Source organism: Euwallacea similis, chromosome 30 (assembly GCF_039881205.1).
Source record: "Euwallacea similis isolate ESF13 chromosome 30, ESF131.1, whole genome shotgun sequence".
Lineage (NCBI taxonomy): Eukaryota > Metazoa > Arthropoda > Insecta > Coleoptera > Curculionidae > Euwallacea > Euwallacea similis.
Window position 1 is genome coordinate 1,030,976 of NC_089638.1, and position 16,296 is coordinate 1,047,271.

The 16,296-nt window shown below is 37.2% G+C and overlaps 4 protein-coding genes across 11 annotated transcripts in view; 2 read left to right on the top strand and 2 right to left on the bottom strand.

Annotated features, from left to right (window-relative positions):
- The window catches only part of LOC136417846 (monocyte to macrophage differentiation factor 2), a 199,091-nt gene that overhangs the window by 91,504 nt on the left and 91,291 nt on the right, over positions 1-16,296 (top strand). The window lies entirely within an intron of this gene.
- The window catches only part of LOC136417829 (uro-adherence factor A), a 35,271-nt gene that overhangs the window by 1,316 nt on the left and 17,659 nt on the right, over positions 1-16,296 (bottom strand). For 2 of the 8 annotated variants that reach the window (XM_066403655.1, XM_066403650.1), the window contains exons 2-12: positions 6,621-6,708; positions 6,304-6,555; positions 5,946-6,246; positions 5,515-5,891; positions 5,320-5,466; positions 4,926-5,065; positions 4,682-4,869; positions 4,480-4,627; positions 4,228-4,433; positions 4,028-4,162; positions 267-3,853 (exon numbers count right to left, since the gene is read on the bottom strand). In XM_066403655.1, coding sequence (XP_066259752.1) covers positions 327-3,853; positions 4,028-4,162; positions 4,228-4,433; positions 4,480-4,627; positions 4,682-4,869; positions 4,926-5,065; positions 5,320-5,466; positions 5,515-5,891; positions 5,946-6,246; positions 6,304-6,555; positions 6,621-6,708 — 5,509 coding nt within the window. In that variant the 3' untranslated portion in view covers positions 267-326. Of the gene's footprint in view, positions 1-266; positions 3,854-4,027; positions 4,163-4,227; positions 4,434-4,479; positions 4,628-4,681; positions 4,870-4,925; positions 5,066-5,319; positions 5,467-5,514; positions 5,892-5,945; positions 6,247-6,303; positions 6,556-6,620; positions 6,709-12,683; positions 12,829-15,838; positions 16,019-16,296 lie in introns of those variants that run through there. The other 6 variants (XM_066403656.1, XM_066403657.1, XM_066403651.1 and 3 more) reach the window with 6 other exon arrangements.
- On the bottom strand, positions 7,362-8,917 carry LOC136417804 (sex-determining region Y protein-like). The gene is made up of 2 exons (XM_066403613.1): positions 8,460-8,917; positions 7,362-8,392 (listed from the first exon to the last, which is right to left on the bottom strand). Exons 1-2 carry the CDS (start codon positions 8,469-8,471, stop codon positions 7,424-7,426), a joined length of 981 nt encoding a protein of 326 aa, XP_066259710.1. The 5' UTR covers positions 8,472-8,917; the 3' UTR covers positions 7,362-7,423.
- LOC136417806 (sex-determining region Y protein-like) lies at positions 8,886-10,176 on the top strand. The gene is made up of 2 exons (XM_066403614.1): positions 8,886-8,941; positions 9,222-10,176. The coding sequence occupies exons 1-2, from the start codon at positions 8,930-8,932 to the stop codon at positions 10,140-10,142; spliced, it is 933 nt and encodes a 310-aa protein (XP_066259711.1). The 5' UTR covers positions 8,886-8,929; the 3' UTR covers positions 10,143-10,176.

The window sequence follows — 16,296 nt, forward strand, 5'->3', positions numbered from 1 at the left end:
TAGTGTTAAAAAATTAGTTCTTTTTATTAAGAACCTCAAGTTTTATGAGACCCTTGAGCAATATTGTGAATGTATTTGTGAATATGTATGTATTTAATCGACTAAAGGGCAGTTTTCTAGTTCCCATCTTCTGCTAAGTTTTGCCAGAAAAATCGATCCTAAATGGAACACCAAATCATAGACGCTTAACACCACTATCGGCTCTAAAAAAACCTATACAAACGTGTAAAAAAAAATACAGATTTGACCACACAATTTTTTGATACCTCGATCTTAACCGGGGGTCGGACAAAATTTTCGCAAATTATTCCAATTTGTCTCGAATTTCAAGTGTTCGATATGTCGTTCGAATTGGGGAGATTATGGGAAAGAGAGGAAGAGGCAGAGCAGTCAGAACTTTCGTCCAAGAATTTCATGATTTCCTTGGGAATATTTTTCGAGGACAATATCCTCGGACATTTGGCCAGAATGCCCTCTATGGAACCTAATTTGTTGGTTTCTATATGCTCCTGTAGAAGCTTGAATGCCTTGGACGGCATGATTTCCATTGCGGCATCATTCCAGGAGTCATAGTATTGCTTATAATCACTAGAATCAGCATAGAATTCTTGTGGAGTTTGGGCTGGAGTACTTGACTGAGTGTCGTCTCTAAAAGGTGACAAAAGACTACTAAACTCTTCAGAAGGGGTCTCTCTACTCTCTACTCCTTCTTGCAATATAGTAACAGCAGCTGCGTAGAGTTTCTCTTTAGGCATATTTTTGAAGACTTGCGCCTTTTTCGATTTAAGAAGGCTCTGAATTAGTTCCTCAACCAATTTTTGATTAACTGCTGGAGTATCAGGATGGCTGCAATGGTTCAGTGGTAAGCTAAGCTTACTTCGGCTCGGAGATAATTTATTTTCAGGCTTATTTTTCCTCACTGAAAGCTTACTAAACTTGTTCTCCTTCTGCAAAAACACCTCATCATCTTCCTTCTCTTCTACAATGTCACACTCATCCTGCAGAAGCTTGAAAAGACGAGAATGCGTAGCCGCCCGCTCATACCTGGTCATCTTTCTAAGCTCCGGAAACTCTTCGCTATCACTGATATGTCTGGAAATATCAGAGATTACTCCCGAATCTAGTTCTTCTTCTTCGGAATATTCTTCAAAAGATTTAATGCTGCTCTTCGTGGAAGCCGTTTTGCTTCGACTTTCGATGGGCACCTCCATGGAAGATATTCTAGACCTAACATTTGAAGTTGCCTCTTCAAGTTCAGGCGTTATTTTCTTCTGCTTCTCAGCGATACTATTCCTCAATGCTTCTATGCGAGCTTTTAACGTTGGAGGTTCCACAGATGTAGACCTGCTGTTTGAAGAGCGATTGGATGTTGGCACCTCTTGAGCGATTTCTCGATCCTCATCTGAAGAACTTGATGAGCTTTCAGAAATTTCAATTTCAAGTCTCTCTTCGCACTTTTGACTCTCACTAGAACTGCTATCGCTAGAGTTAGTAGAGTCAATGATATCTTCAATTTCATTTGGAGAACTGTTATGTGATTGACTGGCTACGGCAGTAGATATGAAGTCTTCTTTATCTTCGTCTAAATAAAAGGTTCTTCTCCTAGGAGTAAAGTCATCATCGTCGTTTTTAATTTGGCTCCAAAAGTCGATTTCTTCAGAGCTTTCGCTCTCATGAGATGTAACCTCTTCAATTTTCTTATCAATAATTGAATTAGCATCAACAAGGCACTCATTTAATTTTTCTTGATTTTGTTGATCAGAGTTAACTAATTCGGGTGCGGTTTGGTTCTCCAGACTCTTTTCTTTAATTATAGTTTTGGGTCTAACGAAGCTGTTATCATCCGAGGTGAACAAACCAGAGTTCTTTTTTATGGCTTCAAGTTGGGAGGCGAAGCTATCCACTTTCATCAACGTTCCTTTAGAAATAACTAAATTTTCTTCTTTTCCGTTTTCATCGCTTTTGAGCATGTCGTAGATGCTGTTACGCTTCGGAACTGCTGTGAAAAATGAATCATCTGAAATTTCGTTTTTCGTGGTGGTATTTTCAAAGTTTCTCCTACCTCGACCTGGTTTGTTTCTTAATTTAACACAAACAATCTCGCCATCCACTTCAACCATCACAGAATCAGCCTTAGGTTTCTTCATATCACATTCAACGTCTTTATTTACTACATCCTCACTTTTAACTTTGCTCTCGTTATTATTTTCAATTACATCCCACCAATTATCATCACTCTGTTTGAACTTCTCTTTAACATTTTGGTTACTTTTATTTTCCAAGGTCTTTACAACGACATCATTATTATTTTCAAAAACTAGCTCCTCCTCATCTTTAATAATACTCGATCGCTTGAAAATAATTTCTTCAAGTTGAATATCACTGTAAGAGCGTCTATTGAATGATCCGCTAAACCTTAACGATTCACTTTGTTCTTCATATGCTGAGGAACATCTTTCGTCTGAGCCGGAAGATTTTGCCACAGAGAAGCTTTCGTTTGTTTCTTGGAACAACTTTATCTTGAATTTAACATTTTGATTCGCCAGAAAATCTTGTTCTTCTATAGCTTTCTGTTCTTCAGACTGTGAAGTAATTTTGGAACTAAGTTTCAAATTTCCCTTATTAGAAAAATGTTTCTCTGGCTCATAATGGTAATGTGTATATTCTTCTTCTTTTTCTTCACTAGAACATTCAGCAATAGTTGCACAAGGACTATACATGACAGAATCCTCTTCTTGTTCTTCTTCACTATGATGCTCTGCAATAGTAGTGGTTTCGCTAGCAACGCTACCGCATCTAAAAGAGCGCTTGGATTCGCCTTGTTCGCTCTCTTCAAAGATAATGCTCAGTTGATGGGGAATTATTTCATTTTCATCTTGCACTATATTCATTTCTTCTTCTTCCGACTGCTCTTCTTCAGTCGACTCCTCACTCTCAGAGCACTGATCTGTGTCTTCTATCAATTCATTAGCGGCATACACGCTCAAATTCTGCACTGATTTTATCGATTGCAGACCTCCTACACTAACAATTTCATCATCTTCAACTTCCGTATCTGAGTTTTCAGTCTCCTCTTTGTCAGGGGGAAGATCATAACAAATATTTTCCTGCGAATAAGTTGGGGTAATTGTAATTCTAGGAGCAGCGGATTTACTTCTAACTTCGAAATGTTGTCTTAATGCTTGGACACTAGTCGAGCCATTTTCCAAACTATTTCTTCTTTTCAAGGAAGATCTCCTGTTATTGGGGTTATAACTAGACATTTCATCCATTGAAGAATACCCACTAAACTCCTCGTTTTCTGCTAGAGACATCGCATAATAAGGATATGGAGGAGCCATAGGGGGGTACCCGTAGTAGTAACCATAGTAATAAGGATCAAAATACGGAGGGTACATTGGATAATGGTAGTTGCCTTCAACTTTATTTAGAGGTTGGTTGGATTTAGAAGCTTGAGATCTATAGTTTAAACCCTCTGGCTTAGGAGTAGTTGTTCTAGCGTAAACTGTTGGAGGAGGCATGTAACCCCAGTATGGAGCGGGCATTGGCGGTGGCATTGGTATTGCAGTAGGCAGTGGGGTACTTCTCCCGCTCTTGTTACTTTTCTCACTCATTTTTGAGGTAGATTCACAATGCTCTTGGGGATAATAGAATGTAGGGGTATGCGGGATAGGGGTAGTTCTACCATTTTTTGACCATGGTTTCTCGTTGCCTGTCTTGAACTGTTCTGACTGCTCTTGAGGGTAATAGTTAGAATAGTAATCGGGCCAGTATGGAGGAGGGTAATAAGGATAGTTGTAGGGATTGAAAACAGGGGGATTATAAGATGGTTCTTCGTTGTAGTTGGCATTGGCTAGAAGAGAATGAATAATTCTGGATAAATGAAATTAGTTATTTACATTGTCGGGGATGATTGAAACAAACGTTAACTGAATACGAACATTGATCACAAAAGATAAGACTTATGTAGTAGAAATACAGTTTGCTGAATAGTTTTGTGTAGAAGTATAATTTTGAGAACACTTACCACTACTGTCTGAAGGCGCAGTCATGGCTTGTAGAATTTTGAAGGATCTGCTTGGGATATTGCTTCCCATGTATTTTTTCGGCTCAGGTACCACTTGCTCGCTGGGATGGACATATGGCTGAGGTTGACCGTTACCTAAATTGTTACAATTTATTTTTATGTGATGCTTTTATAGGATTTTTGTAAGATATATTACTTACCCTGCTTAAAATGTCCATTATCGTTAATCTTCATTCGTCTCACCTGTTCCGGCATCTCTTGAGGATACCTGGCAGAGTGCTGAGTAATGGGAGTATCATCGTCCTCATCGTCCGTTTTCGTGATTTTCTGAATCACCTTGAAACTGTTGGATTGCGGCGGTTGCGTTCCCCAGCTAAGTTGTCGATTAAAATTCCTGCTGTGACAACTGATTTACCTACTCTACTAAACAAATTACCGTCAAAACTACTAACCTATCTCCTGCGGGCACAACTGGAGTTGTCCGACCCTCGATCTGAATGGGAATAATCCTCGCTCCAGAACTATCCACTTTAGGGTGTTGCTGTTGTTGTCTGGGTTGCTGATATTGTTGCTGTTGCTGCTGAGGCTTTGAAGAGGGCCCTGCAAGTGAAAACTCTGTTTAATTTCATATTAAAGTATCTAGGAAAATATCACCTCTATATGGTGGCTCAATTCCAGGTCCTGGATGTTGCAGCACTATGGGTTGAGTAACGTAAACAGCATTCGGATTCATTTGCGAGGGCTGCGGCTCCTGTTGGTAGGGCGCAGTTCGGATTTCTATATGCACAGGGAATGAGTTTTGAGGGTAGTTTTGGTTCTGATTTTGCGGTTGCACTTGAGGTCTGAAAATTTAATGATATAGTTATCGATGTATTTCGTGACTAAAAGTACACATTACCGGGGAGAGAATTGTTGAGCAGGCTGCTGCTGTCTGACAGGCTGCGGAGGCGCTACTTGTTGCTGTTGAAGAGGAGTGGGACTTACTTGAGGTCCCCATCTGTTTTGCCTATTGGGTGGAGTTGGAGCCGTTTGGGCTGGCTAAATTTAGAAAAAATTTACATCAGTTTAAAAGTTTATTCTGTTAAGCACATACTATATTAATTAAGATGATAACCTTAATAGTAATAAGATCTCCTAAACATTTACCAGATCGGTAACAAAGTTTTCTCCGTTGAAGAATAGATTTGAAAAAAAACTGAGCTTTTTGTTTATTTATATATTATGTTTATGTTATCTAATTTATTTTGTACTGTATTTTGTTTGATTCCTTGCTTTCACATTCTAGCTCATACCTCAACCTCATCTTTTTTAGCCCATGGTGGCAATTCTTGCTGCACATTTCGTTGCTGCCAAGGACGTGGAGCCTCCTTCAAAGTTGGAGTACCAGGAGACTGCGCCTGTCGCTCCGGTGGTGTTGGAGGCGATGCCACTTTCTGCTGCTAAATAATCAATAAACAACTCTCTTAAATCATCCTGAACATTCTCACTTGTTGAGCGATTGGAGGAATATATAATGAACCCACATTAGAGTTCACATTCCTCTGTTGGCCTCCCGATGACCTCTCGATGATCGGGGGATAATATCCCGCAGGACTGGGCGATTCAGTGGTTCTCTGTTGCTGCACTGGTTGATATTGCTGTTGAGGTGGCTGATATTGCTGAGGAGGTGGTTGATACTGCTGAGGAGGAGGTTGATATTGCTGAGCAGGCGGTTGATACTGCTGAGGAGGCGGTTGATACTGATTTTGAGGAGGTTGATATTGCTGAGGTTCGTATTGATTTTGAGGGGGTTGATACTGTTGTGGAGGTGACTGGTAAACTTGAGATTGACGTTGTTGCTGAACTGGCGGTGAAACTGGTTGAGCTAAAAAATAAAACTTAAAGTTAAAAAAATCAAAAGACTACTCGTATAACTGACCAACGACGGTTGGTCTTGGAGATTGAGCCTCCATGTTCCTTTGCGGAGGAGTCGGAGGATTTCGCGTTTGCTCCTCAAACATCTGATCAACAACAGATTTCCTTGGGGCTGGTCCTCCGGTTTTCCTTAATAAAGCCATTGGATTGTCCGGGATGATTTTCGTCATGTCAGGCCTCTCAATCACTTGATTATCAATGGTCGTAACCTTTTGCGTCGGCAGAGGACATGTTGGGGGAGGTGGTGGGGGAGGGATACCTTTCGCCATAGGGGGTGGTGGGGGAGGAGACGGAAAAACTTGGACCTAAACGACATATTATTTTTAGGTATAACATTACAGAGTTTCAATGGTGGTTCTCACTTGAGTTTGAGGTCGCATTGCAGCCAAAGCAGAAGGGGGTAGAGGTCCGACGAGTTGGGGAGGAGGGTGCGGAGGTTGAGGTGTATCACAGGCATTTCCCAGGTTGGCGTTACGTTCAATGCGTCGCTGCATCCGGGGAGACTTTACCTCAGAAAGATCAATGCCGCCGGGGGTATAAGTAAACGGTTTCTTGTCTTTGGTCATCATGGCGTTTTGAACGCATTGTGGAGGGTCCATATCGAAACTGGATCGCTACAAATCAACAAGAAAAAAAAAAGAAGTTTAGGGAATTGTAAACTTGAATAAAGACAACTTACTCGAGGTTTTAACTTTACAGACGGTAAATAGCCGTTGGATGGTGATATAGGCCCAAAGTCCGCACCTACGCAAGGAAGCCGCGCTTGTCTGAAAAAAAATTTCTGAATAATACTAGCGTCATAATCACTGGTAGACATTCTACTAAAACAGGTTTACTGTCGCATTCAGGGGTATGGTTTTATGGTTTGATGTGACACGTGGGAGCCGAACTCAGTTTCTTCAATTTGTATTTTTTTTTTGCGTTGAAAACAATACAATACTGTGAAGTATCCGAAAAACTCCTGACGAGAAATATACTTAATCTTGACGTCGCAAAATTACCCGTGTTACTGTTACTTTGAAGAGCGCAAACTCTAAAAGTTCACATTAAGTTCTTACTTTAACTACTTTAGCATTTAGAAAAATTGCCTAAAATCATAGAAAAATATACAAATATTCGCCGAAAATATGGAAATTGGTTATGAGTATTTTTAAAGTGGTTGTAATTTCTATTAACTTTTATTTATTAACATCGATATGTGTTTTATTTTATGAACGTTCCTTCTTCATGTCTAGAAGCTTCGCTCTGAGTTGATGAAGAAATGTCACCAAGGAAACCATTAAATATTACAGAAAATATGCCTTTTTTATTCCTCATATACATATCCACAATAAGTAATTTTTCAATTGGGTTTCTCAGATCCCTCTGATGAGAATCTCACTTGTGATACCTTGTACACCAAAAAGACAAACACAAATACCATCAAAAATCAAAGTTTATTCACCAAATAAAATAACATATCACAAACTAACATATTCAAATTTACCAATGGTTTTTATGATGATTATGATGACTGCTCTCGTGATGACGATGCTTATGATCATGTTCATGCCCATGCTTATGGTCATGATGATTGTGATGCTTATGATCATGCTTATGCTCATCCAAATGCTTATGCCCGTGATGATGTTCATGTTTATGGTCATTCCAATGTTGATGCTTGTGATCGCTTAAATGGTCGTGTTTATGTTTGTGTTCCTGCTTGTGTTTGTGCTCCTCCACATGCTTGTGTCCATGTTCATGCCCGTGGTGATGCTCGTGTGTATGTTCCTGATGGTGCTTGTGGTCATGATGATTATGATGTTCATGCTTATGCTCGTTATGGTGTTCATGAGTGTGGCCTTGATGATGTTTGTGCTCGTGATGAGACTCATGTTGATGCTTGTGGCCATGTTCATGCTTATGCTCCTCATCATGTTTGTGCATGTGTTCCTGCTTATGCTGATGTTTATGCAGGTGTTTATGTTGGTGGTAGTGGACTTCTGCATGTTGTTCATCTTCTTCATGGTGATGCTGTTTCGAGTAATCTCTAGTATCAAAAGGTTCTACTTCTTTGTGATAGCTCTTAGACTCGATGGTTTCAAGCTGCTTAGGCCCTTCTATGTTGAAACTGATACGGCTTTGATACTGCTGATAACCGGTGGTATCAGAAAACATATTTGTGTTTCTAAGTTCACTAGCACTAGAAAATCCTTTGTCATCTTCAAGGCTGCTTTGTATATCTTGGGACTCCACTTGTAAGTTGTTATTAATATTAGAGGGAGGAGCTTGAAGGGCATCCGCCTCGGTAAAAGGTACGATTCTATAAGGCTGATATACGGTACCGGAGGCTTCTATGGTCTTCTCTGTAGGGAGCACAATGAGACCTTTGGCGGGTTCCACAGGAATTGCTTGAGTACTGCAGAGGACCAGTAAGTGGAAGATCAAAACGAGGCACTCTTTGGTAAAATCCTTCAAATACATTTACTTTCTAAGTATAATTGCACAGAAATTTGGTGAGTTATGAGTTATTACTTACCGTAACTCCCATGTTGTAGTACTCAGAAGACACAACACGCTGAGATTATAAAAAAGTTGCGGGTGTCGAGTAATTTATACCCAGTCATTTAGACACTTTTTCCTCCCCATTTTAGCTATTGTAATGGTTCAGTGATGGGTAATTCTGCATATACTTGTTGATAATTATGAAGAAAGGGACCATGTTAGGGGCCTTCTTGATTAATCAAGAGTGAAGGAGCTTAATTATGGTTCCTCTTCAATAAGAAATAATTACATTAAATTGGGTCTAAGATTCTTCAAAATGTAGCAGGTTTAATGAAGCAGAACTATTTTCTTACTTATTAAACCCAAACGTATTATGTCGGGAACAATCTTCGAAAATCCAAAATCTGCTGGAAATAATTACTGTTGGTGTTAAATATATAAAACCTACGTAAGGCCACAGTCTATCAGTCTTTCTCAGCTTGGTGTAATCGCTGTCTCAACACCATGGGAGGCCAGGTAAGACCCTATTTTAAACTTTGAAATTCAAAAACGAATACATCAATGGTGCCTTTGATCATATTCCATTTCTCTTTATTAATTTATATACTATTTATGACAGGCTTTCGAAAATTGTGTTAACTTAAAAAAAAACAAAGTCATGTATTTACCTTGATTTGGCTGGCAAGGACTGTTAGTTGGCTCGTCGACAGTTTATTTAAATCTTAACAATTTGAAATTTATGAAAACGCAGAATAATATGACGTATAACCATGACTATACTAGTTAATATTTTCAGAACACCATTAGAGTCGTATTGGTCGTTTGGATGATTATGTTAGCATCCGCTGAAAATCCAGAATCTACTACGATCAACTCAGCAGCAATTACCATAGCACCTCAGCAATCGGCAGATAATTTAAAACCACCGCAATCGTCATTTAATAGTATTTATTTGACGGCCTCAGAATCTAATTCAGGGGAGCACACCACTGTCGTAAGTGTTGAAGATGACTCCACAATGAACGAAGAAGATTACAAAAAGTACAATGAAAGTGCTGAAAAATTAGTAGAGAAACTTGTGGAGAAGCAATTAAGAGGCAGGAGAGATAATGCAGGCGCTGAAGTTCAAGTCGAAGAAAGCCGGCGAAGTTATCACGAACATCATCCGAAGAAAAAGGAAATTCATTATCACCAGCACAAACACCTGCACGAACACGAGCATATGCAAGGCCATAAACATCAACATCACAACGAACATAAAGCAGAGCATCATCACGAACACAAAGGAGAATCCCAGCATCAACACCATCACAATGAGAACCATCATCATCAACACAAGGGCATTCACCATCACAATGTGCAAGAAGAGCACGCGCACGAGCACAATCAAAAGCATTTACATCAACACAAGAACAAACATGCACATGACCATCATCATGACAATCAGCATGAACATCATAATGAACACTTCCACGAGCATAAAGAAAAGGAGATGCATGGACATGAAGAGAAGGAAGAACATCATCATGAGCACGGACACGAGCATGGCCACGATGAGAAGCATGAGCATAAACATTCGGAGGAGCATAAGCATAACCATGGACACAAGCATGGAAATAAGCATTTTCACGAACACAAAAGCCACCACCATCATCATGAAGGATATCCGGCTAAGTTTAAGATTCAGCATCATAAGGCAGGGGGTTACAAGTGGTAATGAATACATGATTTTGTGTTGGTGTGGTGTTATGCACTAGGAAATAGTATACATAATATAAATTTCGTCCATTTTAATGGAGAGTTTAAGTTTGATTAACGGTTAATTTTCATGTGAAGTTGAGCTAGGCAAATTGTTTATTCTAGTATGGTTTTTTGAGATATTTTTGTACATGATTGGAGTAAAAGTGTAACAAATGGTTTCGTTGCCATGGAAGTATTATGTTTACAATGATATTTTTTCGAAGTAAAAGTAGAAAAATAACCTCCTTGGCCCCAATATTGGATAAATATAGTCTTAAACTTAACCCCGACTCGCTTTAGTACTAGTCATACGGCAAAACCGCACATCCTTAACTTATTTTTAGACTATCTTAATACAAATATACCCAGTTTTCGGTTCAAATCTGCATGACTCACTTATATAATCACATGTGCTGATACTACACAACAATATTCACTAGAAATAGGCTCGTTGCCTAATTACAATCGACCTACTATTCAATAGGTATGGATTTTAGTTCAATGGCACCGAAACATAAATTGCGTTAGTTATTACTACTTGCTTAAATACTTTTTCGTTATGTTTGGTCACGTATTAGGCCACTTATGTGATTAGTTACATGTATTAAACCCCTTAAGACGGTCCAGACTTTGCAAAAACATATGAGGCAATTTTCAATCTACATAAAAACAGGGTAGAAAGATTTATGTGCTTTTAAGCCCGAGTATGTCGCCAGTGAACATTGATGTCTTACAAAACTTAAAAGGAACATTGTCATTGGTGTTTTGAGTCAGAGTTTGCTTGTTATACGCGAAAATATCTTACGACACAAGGTACCTAATGCGTAATGTTAAGGTATCGCATGATTTTGGCATGAGCATGATGGGCTTGCCCAGTTTATTCACGCTACACTGTTTTAAATTAGGTCTTAACAATATTTTAGAAGAGCTGATGAAAGGGATCAAGGATACAGGTACGTAAACGAATATTTTAGGTGCACTGTATTAAAATATAAATAATCCTTTTACTGGCCCAGAAACGAGAAAGCCAATCGTTAACTAGGTATCGCTTCCTTAGTATAAATAGGATGAATCTTAGAATTGATTAAGCTAAAGGAAATAAGATGAAAAGTGGAAAATTCCAAAAGTCGTATAGTATTGTAGATTTTAACTACCTGCAAACTGATAGTGTGGTAAGAATTATAGGTACATATGTTCGTATCAACGTTTCAACTTCTACGCTCGATAACGAAATGTTTACGATACCATCTTTCAACATAAAGAATCGCTTTATTTTTCGAGAAATCTCAGTTTCCAGAAGAGCGCCTTTTCTACGCATTGTAATATATTTCGTAAAATTTTGATTAAAAAAATTCATTGATTTCAAATGATAGTGTTTATACAGTTTACATAGAAACGATCTAACTTCAACGGTTTTAGGAAATTTATTTAGAAAGAAACTGGACTTTATGATCATGTATTTTTTTAATTACCATTCGATAAAACGTTATTTAGAGCATTGCTACGAGTTGAATAAGTGATTCCTAGTATCTTCAATTTAAATAAAATAATATATTTCTCCAAGTATTCAAGATATTGAAGTTCGGGGGCAATTTCGAACTCAGAAATCCAAACAAAAACAAATAATCATTTCTCTCCAAAGCCTGTAACATTTCAGCCCATTGAACTTTATATCAAGATCAGGACAGATTGATTTTTATTTTTTCCTAACGACATATAATAAACAAAAACAGATATGCATATAATCCGGGACAATTTACACTAAAATTCATATTGCATAATGAATAACAGGCGCCCAGTGGAGGGAATTGCCAATTTCATTCCACAAAAAGAACTCCATTATAGATATTGTTAGTATTATAATTTTAAGTTCTTTAGTTGATTTTCTAGTGAATATCATTACATATTAGGATTATTCGCTAATCTAATCATGATAAATTAAAAAATCCCTGTTCGGTCAAAAACGCAAATGTTTGTTTAATCGGTTTTATATCTGCTCTCCAGAACCCAAACCGGATTTCGAATAAACCAGAAAAATTTTCATATTGATAATCCGAAAACATCTATTTGACGAATATTCGTCATATTTGAATGAAATATTTCCACTGAAAAAATAATGCATCAAAGAAATGTTTGCGCTCTGAATATACTGGCATTGCCTTACGGTAATTCTGTGGATTGCATGTTAAAATACCTAGTATAAGATTCGTTTGTGATGCACCCAAAACACTTAGAAAAGGCAAAGATCCAGCACATACATATGTATGTAGATATGTAAATTTGCTATGCAAATTGGTGTTTGAGTTTCGTATGAAGTGGTATTAAAAATATTCCTCATGACACTTTTTCTGTTGCTTCTGTTGTTATTGTCATCTTCTCGATCCATCACATATTTTTGTCAATTGAAGGAAAACGGATTAATCGGTATCAATGGAAGAAAAAAGTTATCTGTTATATTCAGTAAAAACCTAACGTTACTGTTCTTTTTGCTAAAAATTAAAATTCAAAACTATATTACCGTTACAAATTCTTTGAGAAAGTCATTGAATCCACTTTCAATCCAGCTCAATCTCAAGATAGAGGAACCAAATAAGGCACTTCACAAGTATAAACAAAATGTCCCTAGACGACTATTCTCACGCACCGTGAACAGGACAAAAATCCCGAATTGCGAAAATGTGTGCGTGTTTAGAGTGTCGGCTACTTTTCGGAGCTTTCCAAAATTTTATTTATGTTCCAATAACGCAAAGATATATTTAAACCTGGAATAACGCGACTGATAAAAATAGCAGTTTGATAATAATCCGTGGTCCACTGTCTCGGGTCATTTTAACTTTTTTCATCGTGTTCTATGGCACAGTCTAACAGAGATGCAGGAAATAGAATACGGAAACTAACGAAATGGAAAATTGCAATAACATTGTTATTTATGTCACAGTGGAAGAAAGTGCTAATTTTAATCACGCGGATATTTTGGAATATTTGGCGGGTTCTATTTTGATTCGAGGTTTTTGGGTTTCAATTCCGGTTTGAAAAAGTTAAAAAGTACGATATTTGATCTAAATGTCAATTTAGTGTTAATAAAACGTAAAAAATACATTCTACATGGAAAATCTAATTTTTGCTTTTCAATTCGAGATCCCAAATTTTTTGCGATGTCAATTTGTGTTCAAAAAGGCAAAAAGAAATTAAAAAATCTTGTGCATTCGAAAAAAAAAGTCGAAAAGCATCAAAGTCGTAAAACATTTTCTGGATTCACTTTAAGACAAGTAGTAGCTGCAGAAAGTTCCAATACTAAAATTTTGGTAATTTTAGATCGCGTTTAAGGAAGTTTTTGAAATTCGCTGTAGACAATAATGAAATCTGAAACTCGCAAAAACGACTTCAAAAATTAGCATAACATTCAGAATACTTAATAGAAAAGTATGCGAAAATAAGGAAAGGACCAAGAAATGCAAAATTAACAAAAACAATACAAAATGTTATTTTAAATCAAACAAGCTATAAAAGTAATTTAGCACATGCATGGACAAACAATAGCAATATTTCCCAGTAAAAAATTAAAATTGAAACATTATAACCGTTATTAAGACATTTATCGGCGCTAAATTACTTGGATTACTGTTAAAAACTTAAATCGTTTAGAATTGCTAAATCTTCAACAAACTCATAAAAACGTAAATTAATAAAAAGAACTTAAAAATTTGTTTATTCAAGTTTATTGTATAAATATAATTCTGTATCTATTGCAGCTTGTAAGCCGATGGAGCATTTGCACAATTGTTAAATAAACGACAGCGGATTAATTCAAATTTTACAAAGTGAAACCAAATAATGCAAAAAAAGCTTTATGATTATTATGATACCAGTCTTGAAATATTAAATAACTTCTATAAATAGTCTAGATTTCACTGAATCAACGATATGCATTATGAATCAAAATGCCACATCAGTGATAACACAAAGGACTCTTATTTGCATTGTTCTTACCATAGAAGGCATTGACCGATTTGATGCTAAGTAACAGCAAGAAAGTGCTGTTTTAAATGAGGGTTTTTCTTCATTCTGAGAAGAATAGTATGTTATGTATCCAGTAGGAAAAGTAACACATGCACGGTCAACGACGTAAATTGATAGTCGAGGCGCGTTCTATGCTAGGAAGCCTTAAAGCCGAAATTACGATTTTTCCTAAGAGACACACATACTATTTTTTCCATAATTCGAGATTAACTCAAAATGTACACAATTTAAACATCTGTACAGAAATGACCAGTCGTAGGGGAACATTCCCCTCCGTATACCGGAACAGATATTCCACCGGTTGCATCTATGAGCAAAACCTGCAATTGTACAAAATACTTCCGAAAATTGTTACTTCTACGAGGATTACAGAAAAAAATAATTTTCTATGAATGAAGGAATAAATTCGAAATGTAGAAAATTAGTTATCTAGAAAACCGTTCGAAAGCGTTTACTAGCAATAACTCAGCTACATATAATGCTAACAGCGAATAGTACCCATCAGAATGATCGGTCAGCAATAAGGGTTATGCGAAATTTAACAAGTCCAAGAAGTAATATTTTTCGTTAGTAGTAATATTACAGCATAATTTTCCATATTGTCACTTCTCGCCATATCTCAATTCAATCCTGGCGATTGGTTATCAATATAATGATCTATCAGGAGCAGACATATACGGACAGTAAAATTGAAATATTCATATCGTGACGACATTTTTCAAGCTCGAAGAAAAAGATCAGTGCTGCACGCCATGCGGTATTGTACTATTCATAACATACGTGCGGTGGTATATTATTTAACGCACTCGAATCAGGGCGGTAAAAACTATTTTCCTCACGATCGTTTTCAATACCTACATATTTCTATTCCGTGGAGTTAAAAATACAATTCTGGGACTCTATTTTTATTACACTTAATCCAAAAATGAATGTCTTTCCTGGTATGTTAAATGTCCTCGTCATTTCATAACATGATATATCAAAGTGTTGTTGACCATTTAACAAACTTTTCAACATTACATAACGAATGCCTATTTCCATATATATAAAAGATGAACGTATTTCGGCATTGCTTTCCTTGAATTATGTTTATAGCGAAATCGGCATTCCTATAAATATACTGTGTGCTTTAAAAAGTACCATTCGAAATACAATTATACGAAGGTTTTGAGTTTGAGTCAGGGTCTCCACGTATGAAATGATTATTAAACTCAACCGAAATCGTATTTTTTAAAATAGATCGAGACCTCCTTTTGTCTAAATAAAAGTTTCTTAGAAACGGTCCAAGTGCAAAAATAGCCAAAATGCCTGACATGATGAGAAAGATGTATTATAATCGTTGAGAGACGCAAGAAACTTAGGAAACGATAAATTATTCGTAATAATTTCAAGTATTTGTTAATTAAAATTTCAACTGAGACTAAATCGCACGCTAGAGTGCAGAGGCCTTAAAATTCCAACTATTTGAACGCAAATAGCTATTACACCTGTTGTGCGTGTAAAAATAACCGCACGCCATTTTAATAACTAAAATATATCAATAACTCCTAACTTTACGCAAAAAAATCACACTTTTCGTATTTTTTTTTAAATCGTTACGGTCGGAGACGCCTTGAGGGCATGCCAGAACACACAGTCAAATACGGTACTTACTTAAAAAGTCGTGCCAATGCCAAAAACAAACAAAACTAAATCTAAAATAGTCGCATTTCGGGATAAAACTGACAATTTGTGAGAGTGAGTCAAGGCGGTGCAATTCCCGAATATTCCCGATTTACAAAATCGCTTCTTTTCCCCAATGGGGATAGTACCCTGACAATATCCGTCTCTCTCTTACGCACACCGCAACCATTACAGAGTGGGTCGAAACATGCAACTCTCGGAATGCAGATTGTGATCTGTTCAGGGAACGAACGCGGTCAAGTTGAGATTTCGGCCTGGCTAAAAATGGACACAGTTGGGCGTCGAGACGCTACATGGAATAATAAGAGGACGTCACGGTCCAGTTATCTGATTATGGTTGATTACGTGGTAAAAATTACTCATTTTTTGGACGGGGACAAAAAATTGTCTTTCAAATGTGTTCAATTTGGGTTAATTAATTAAATGGC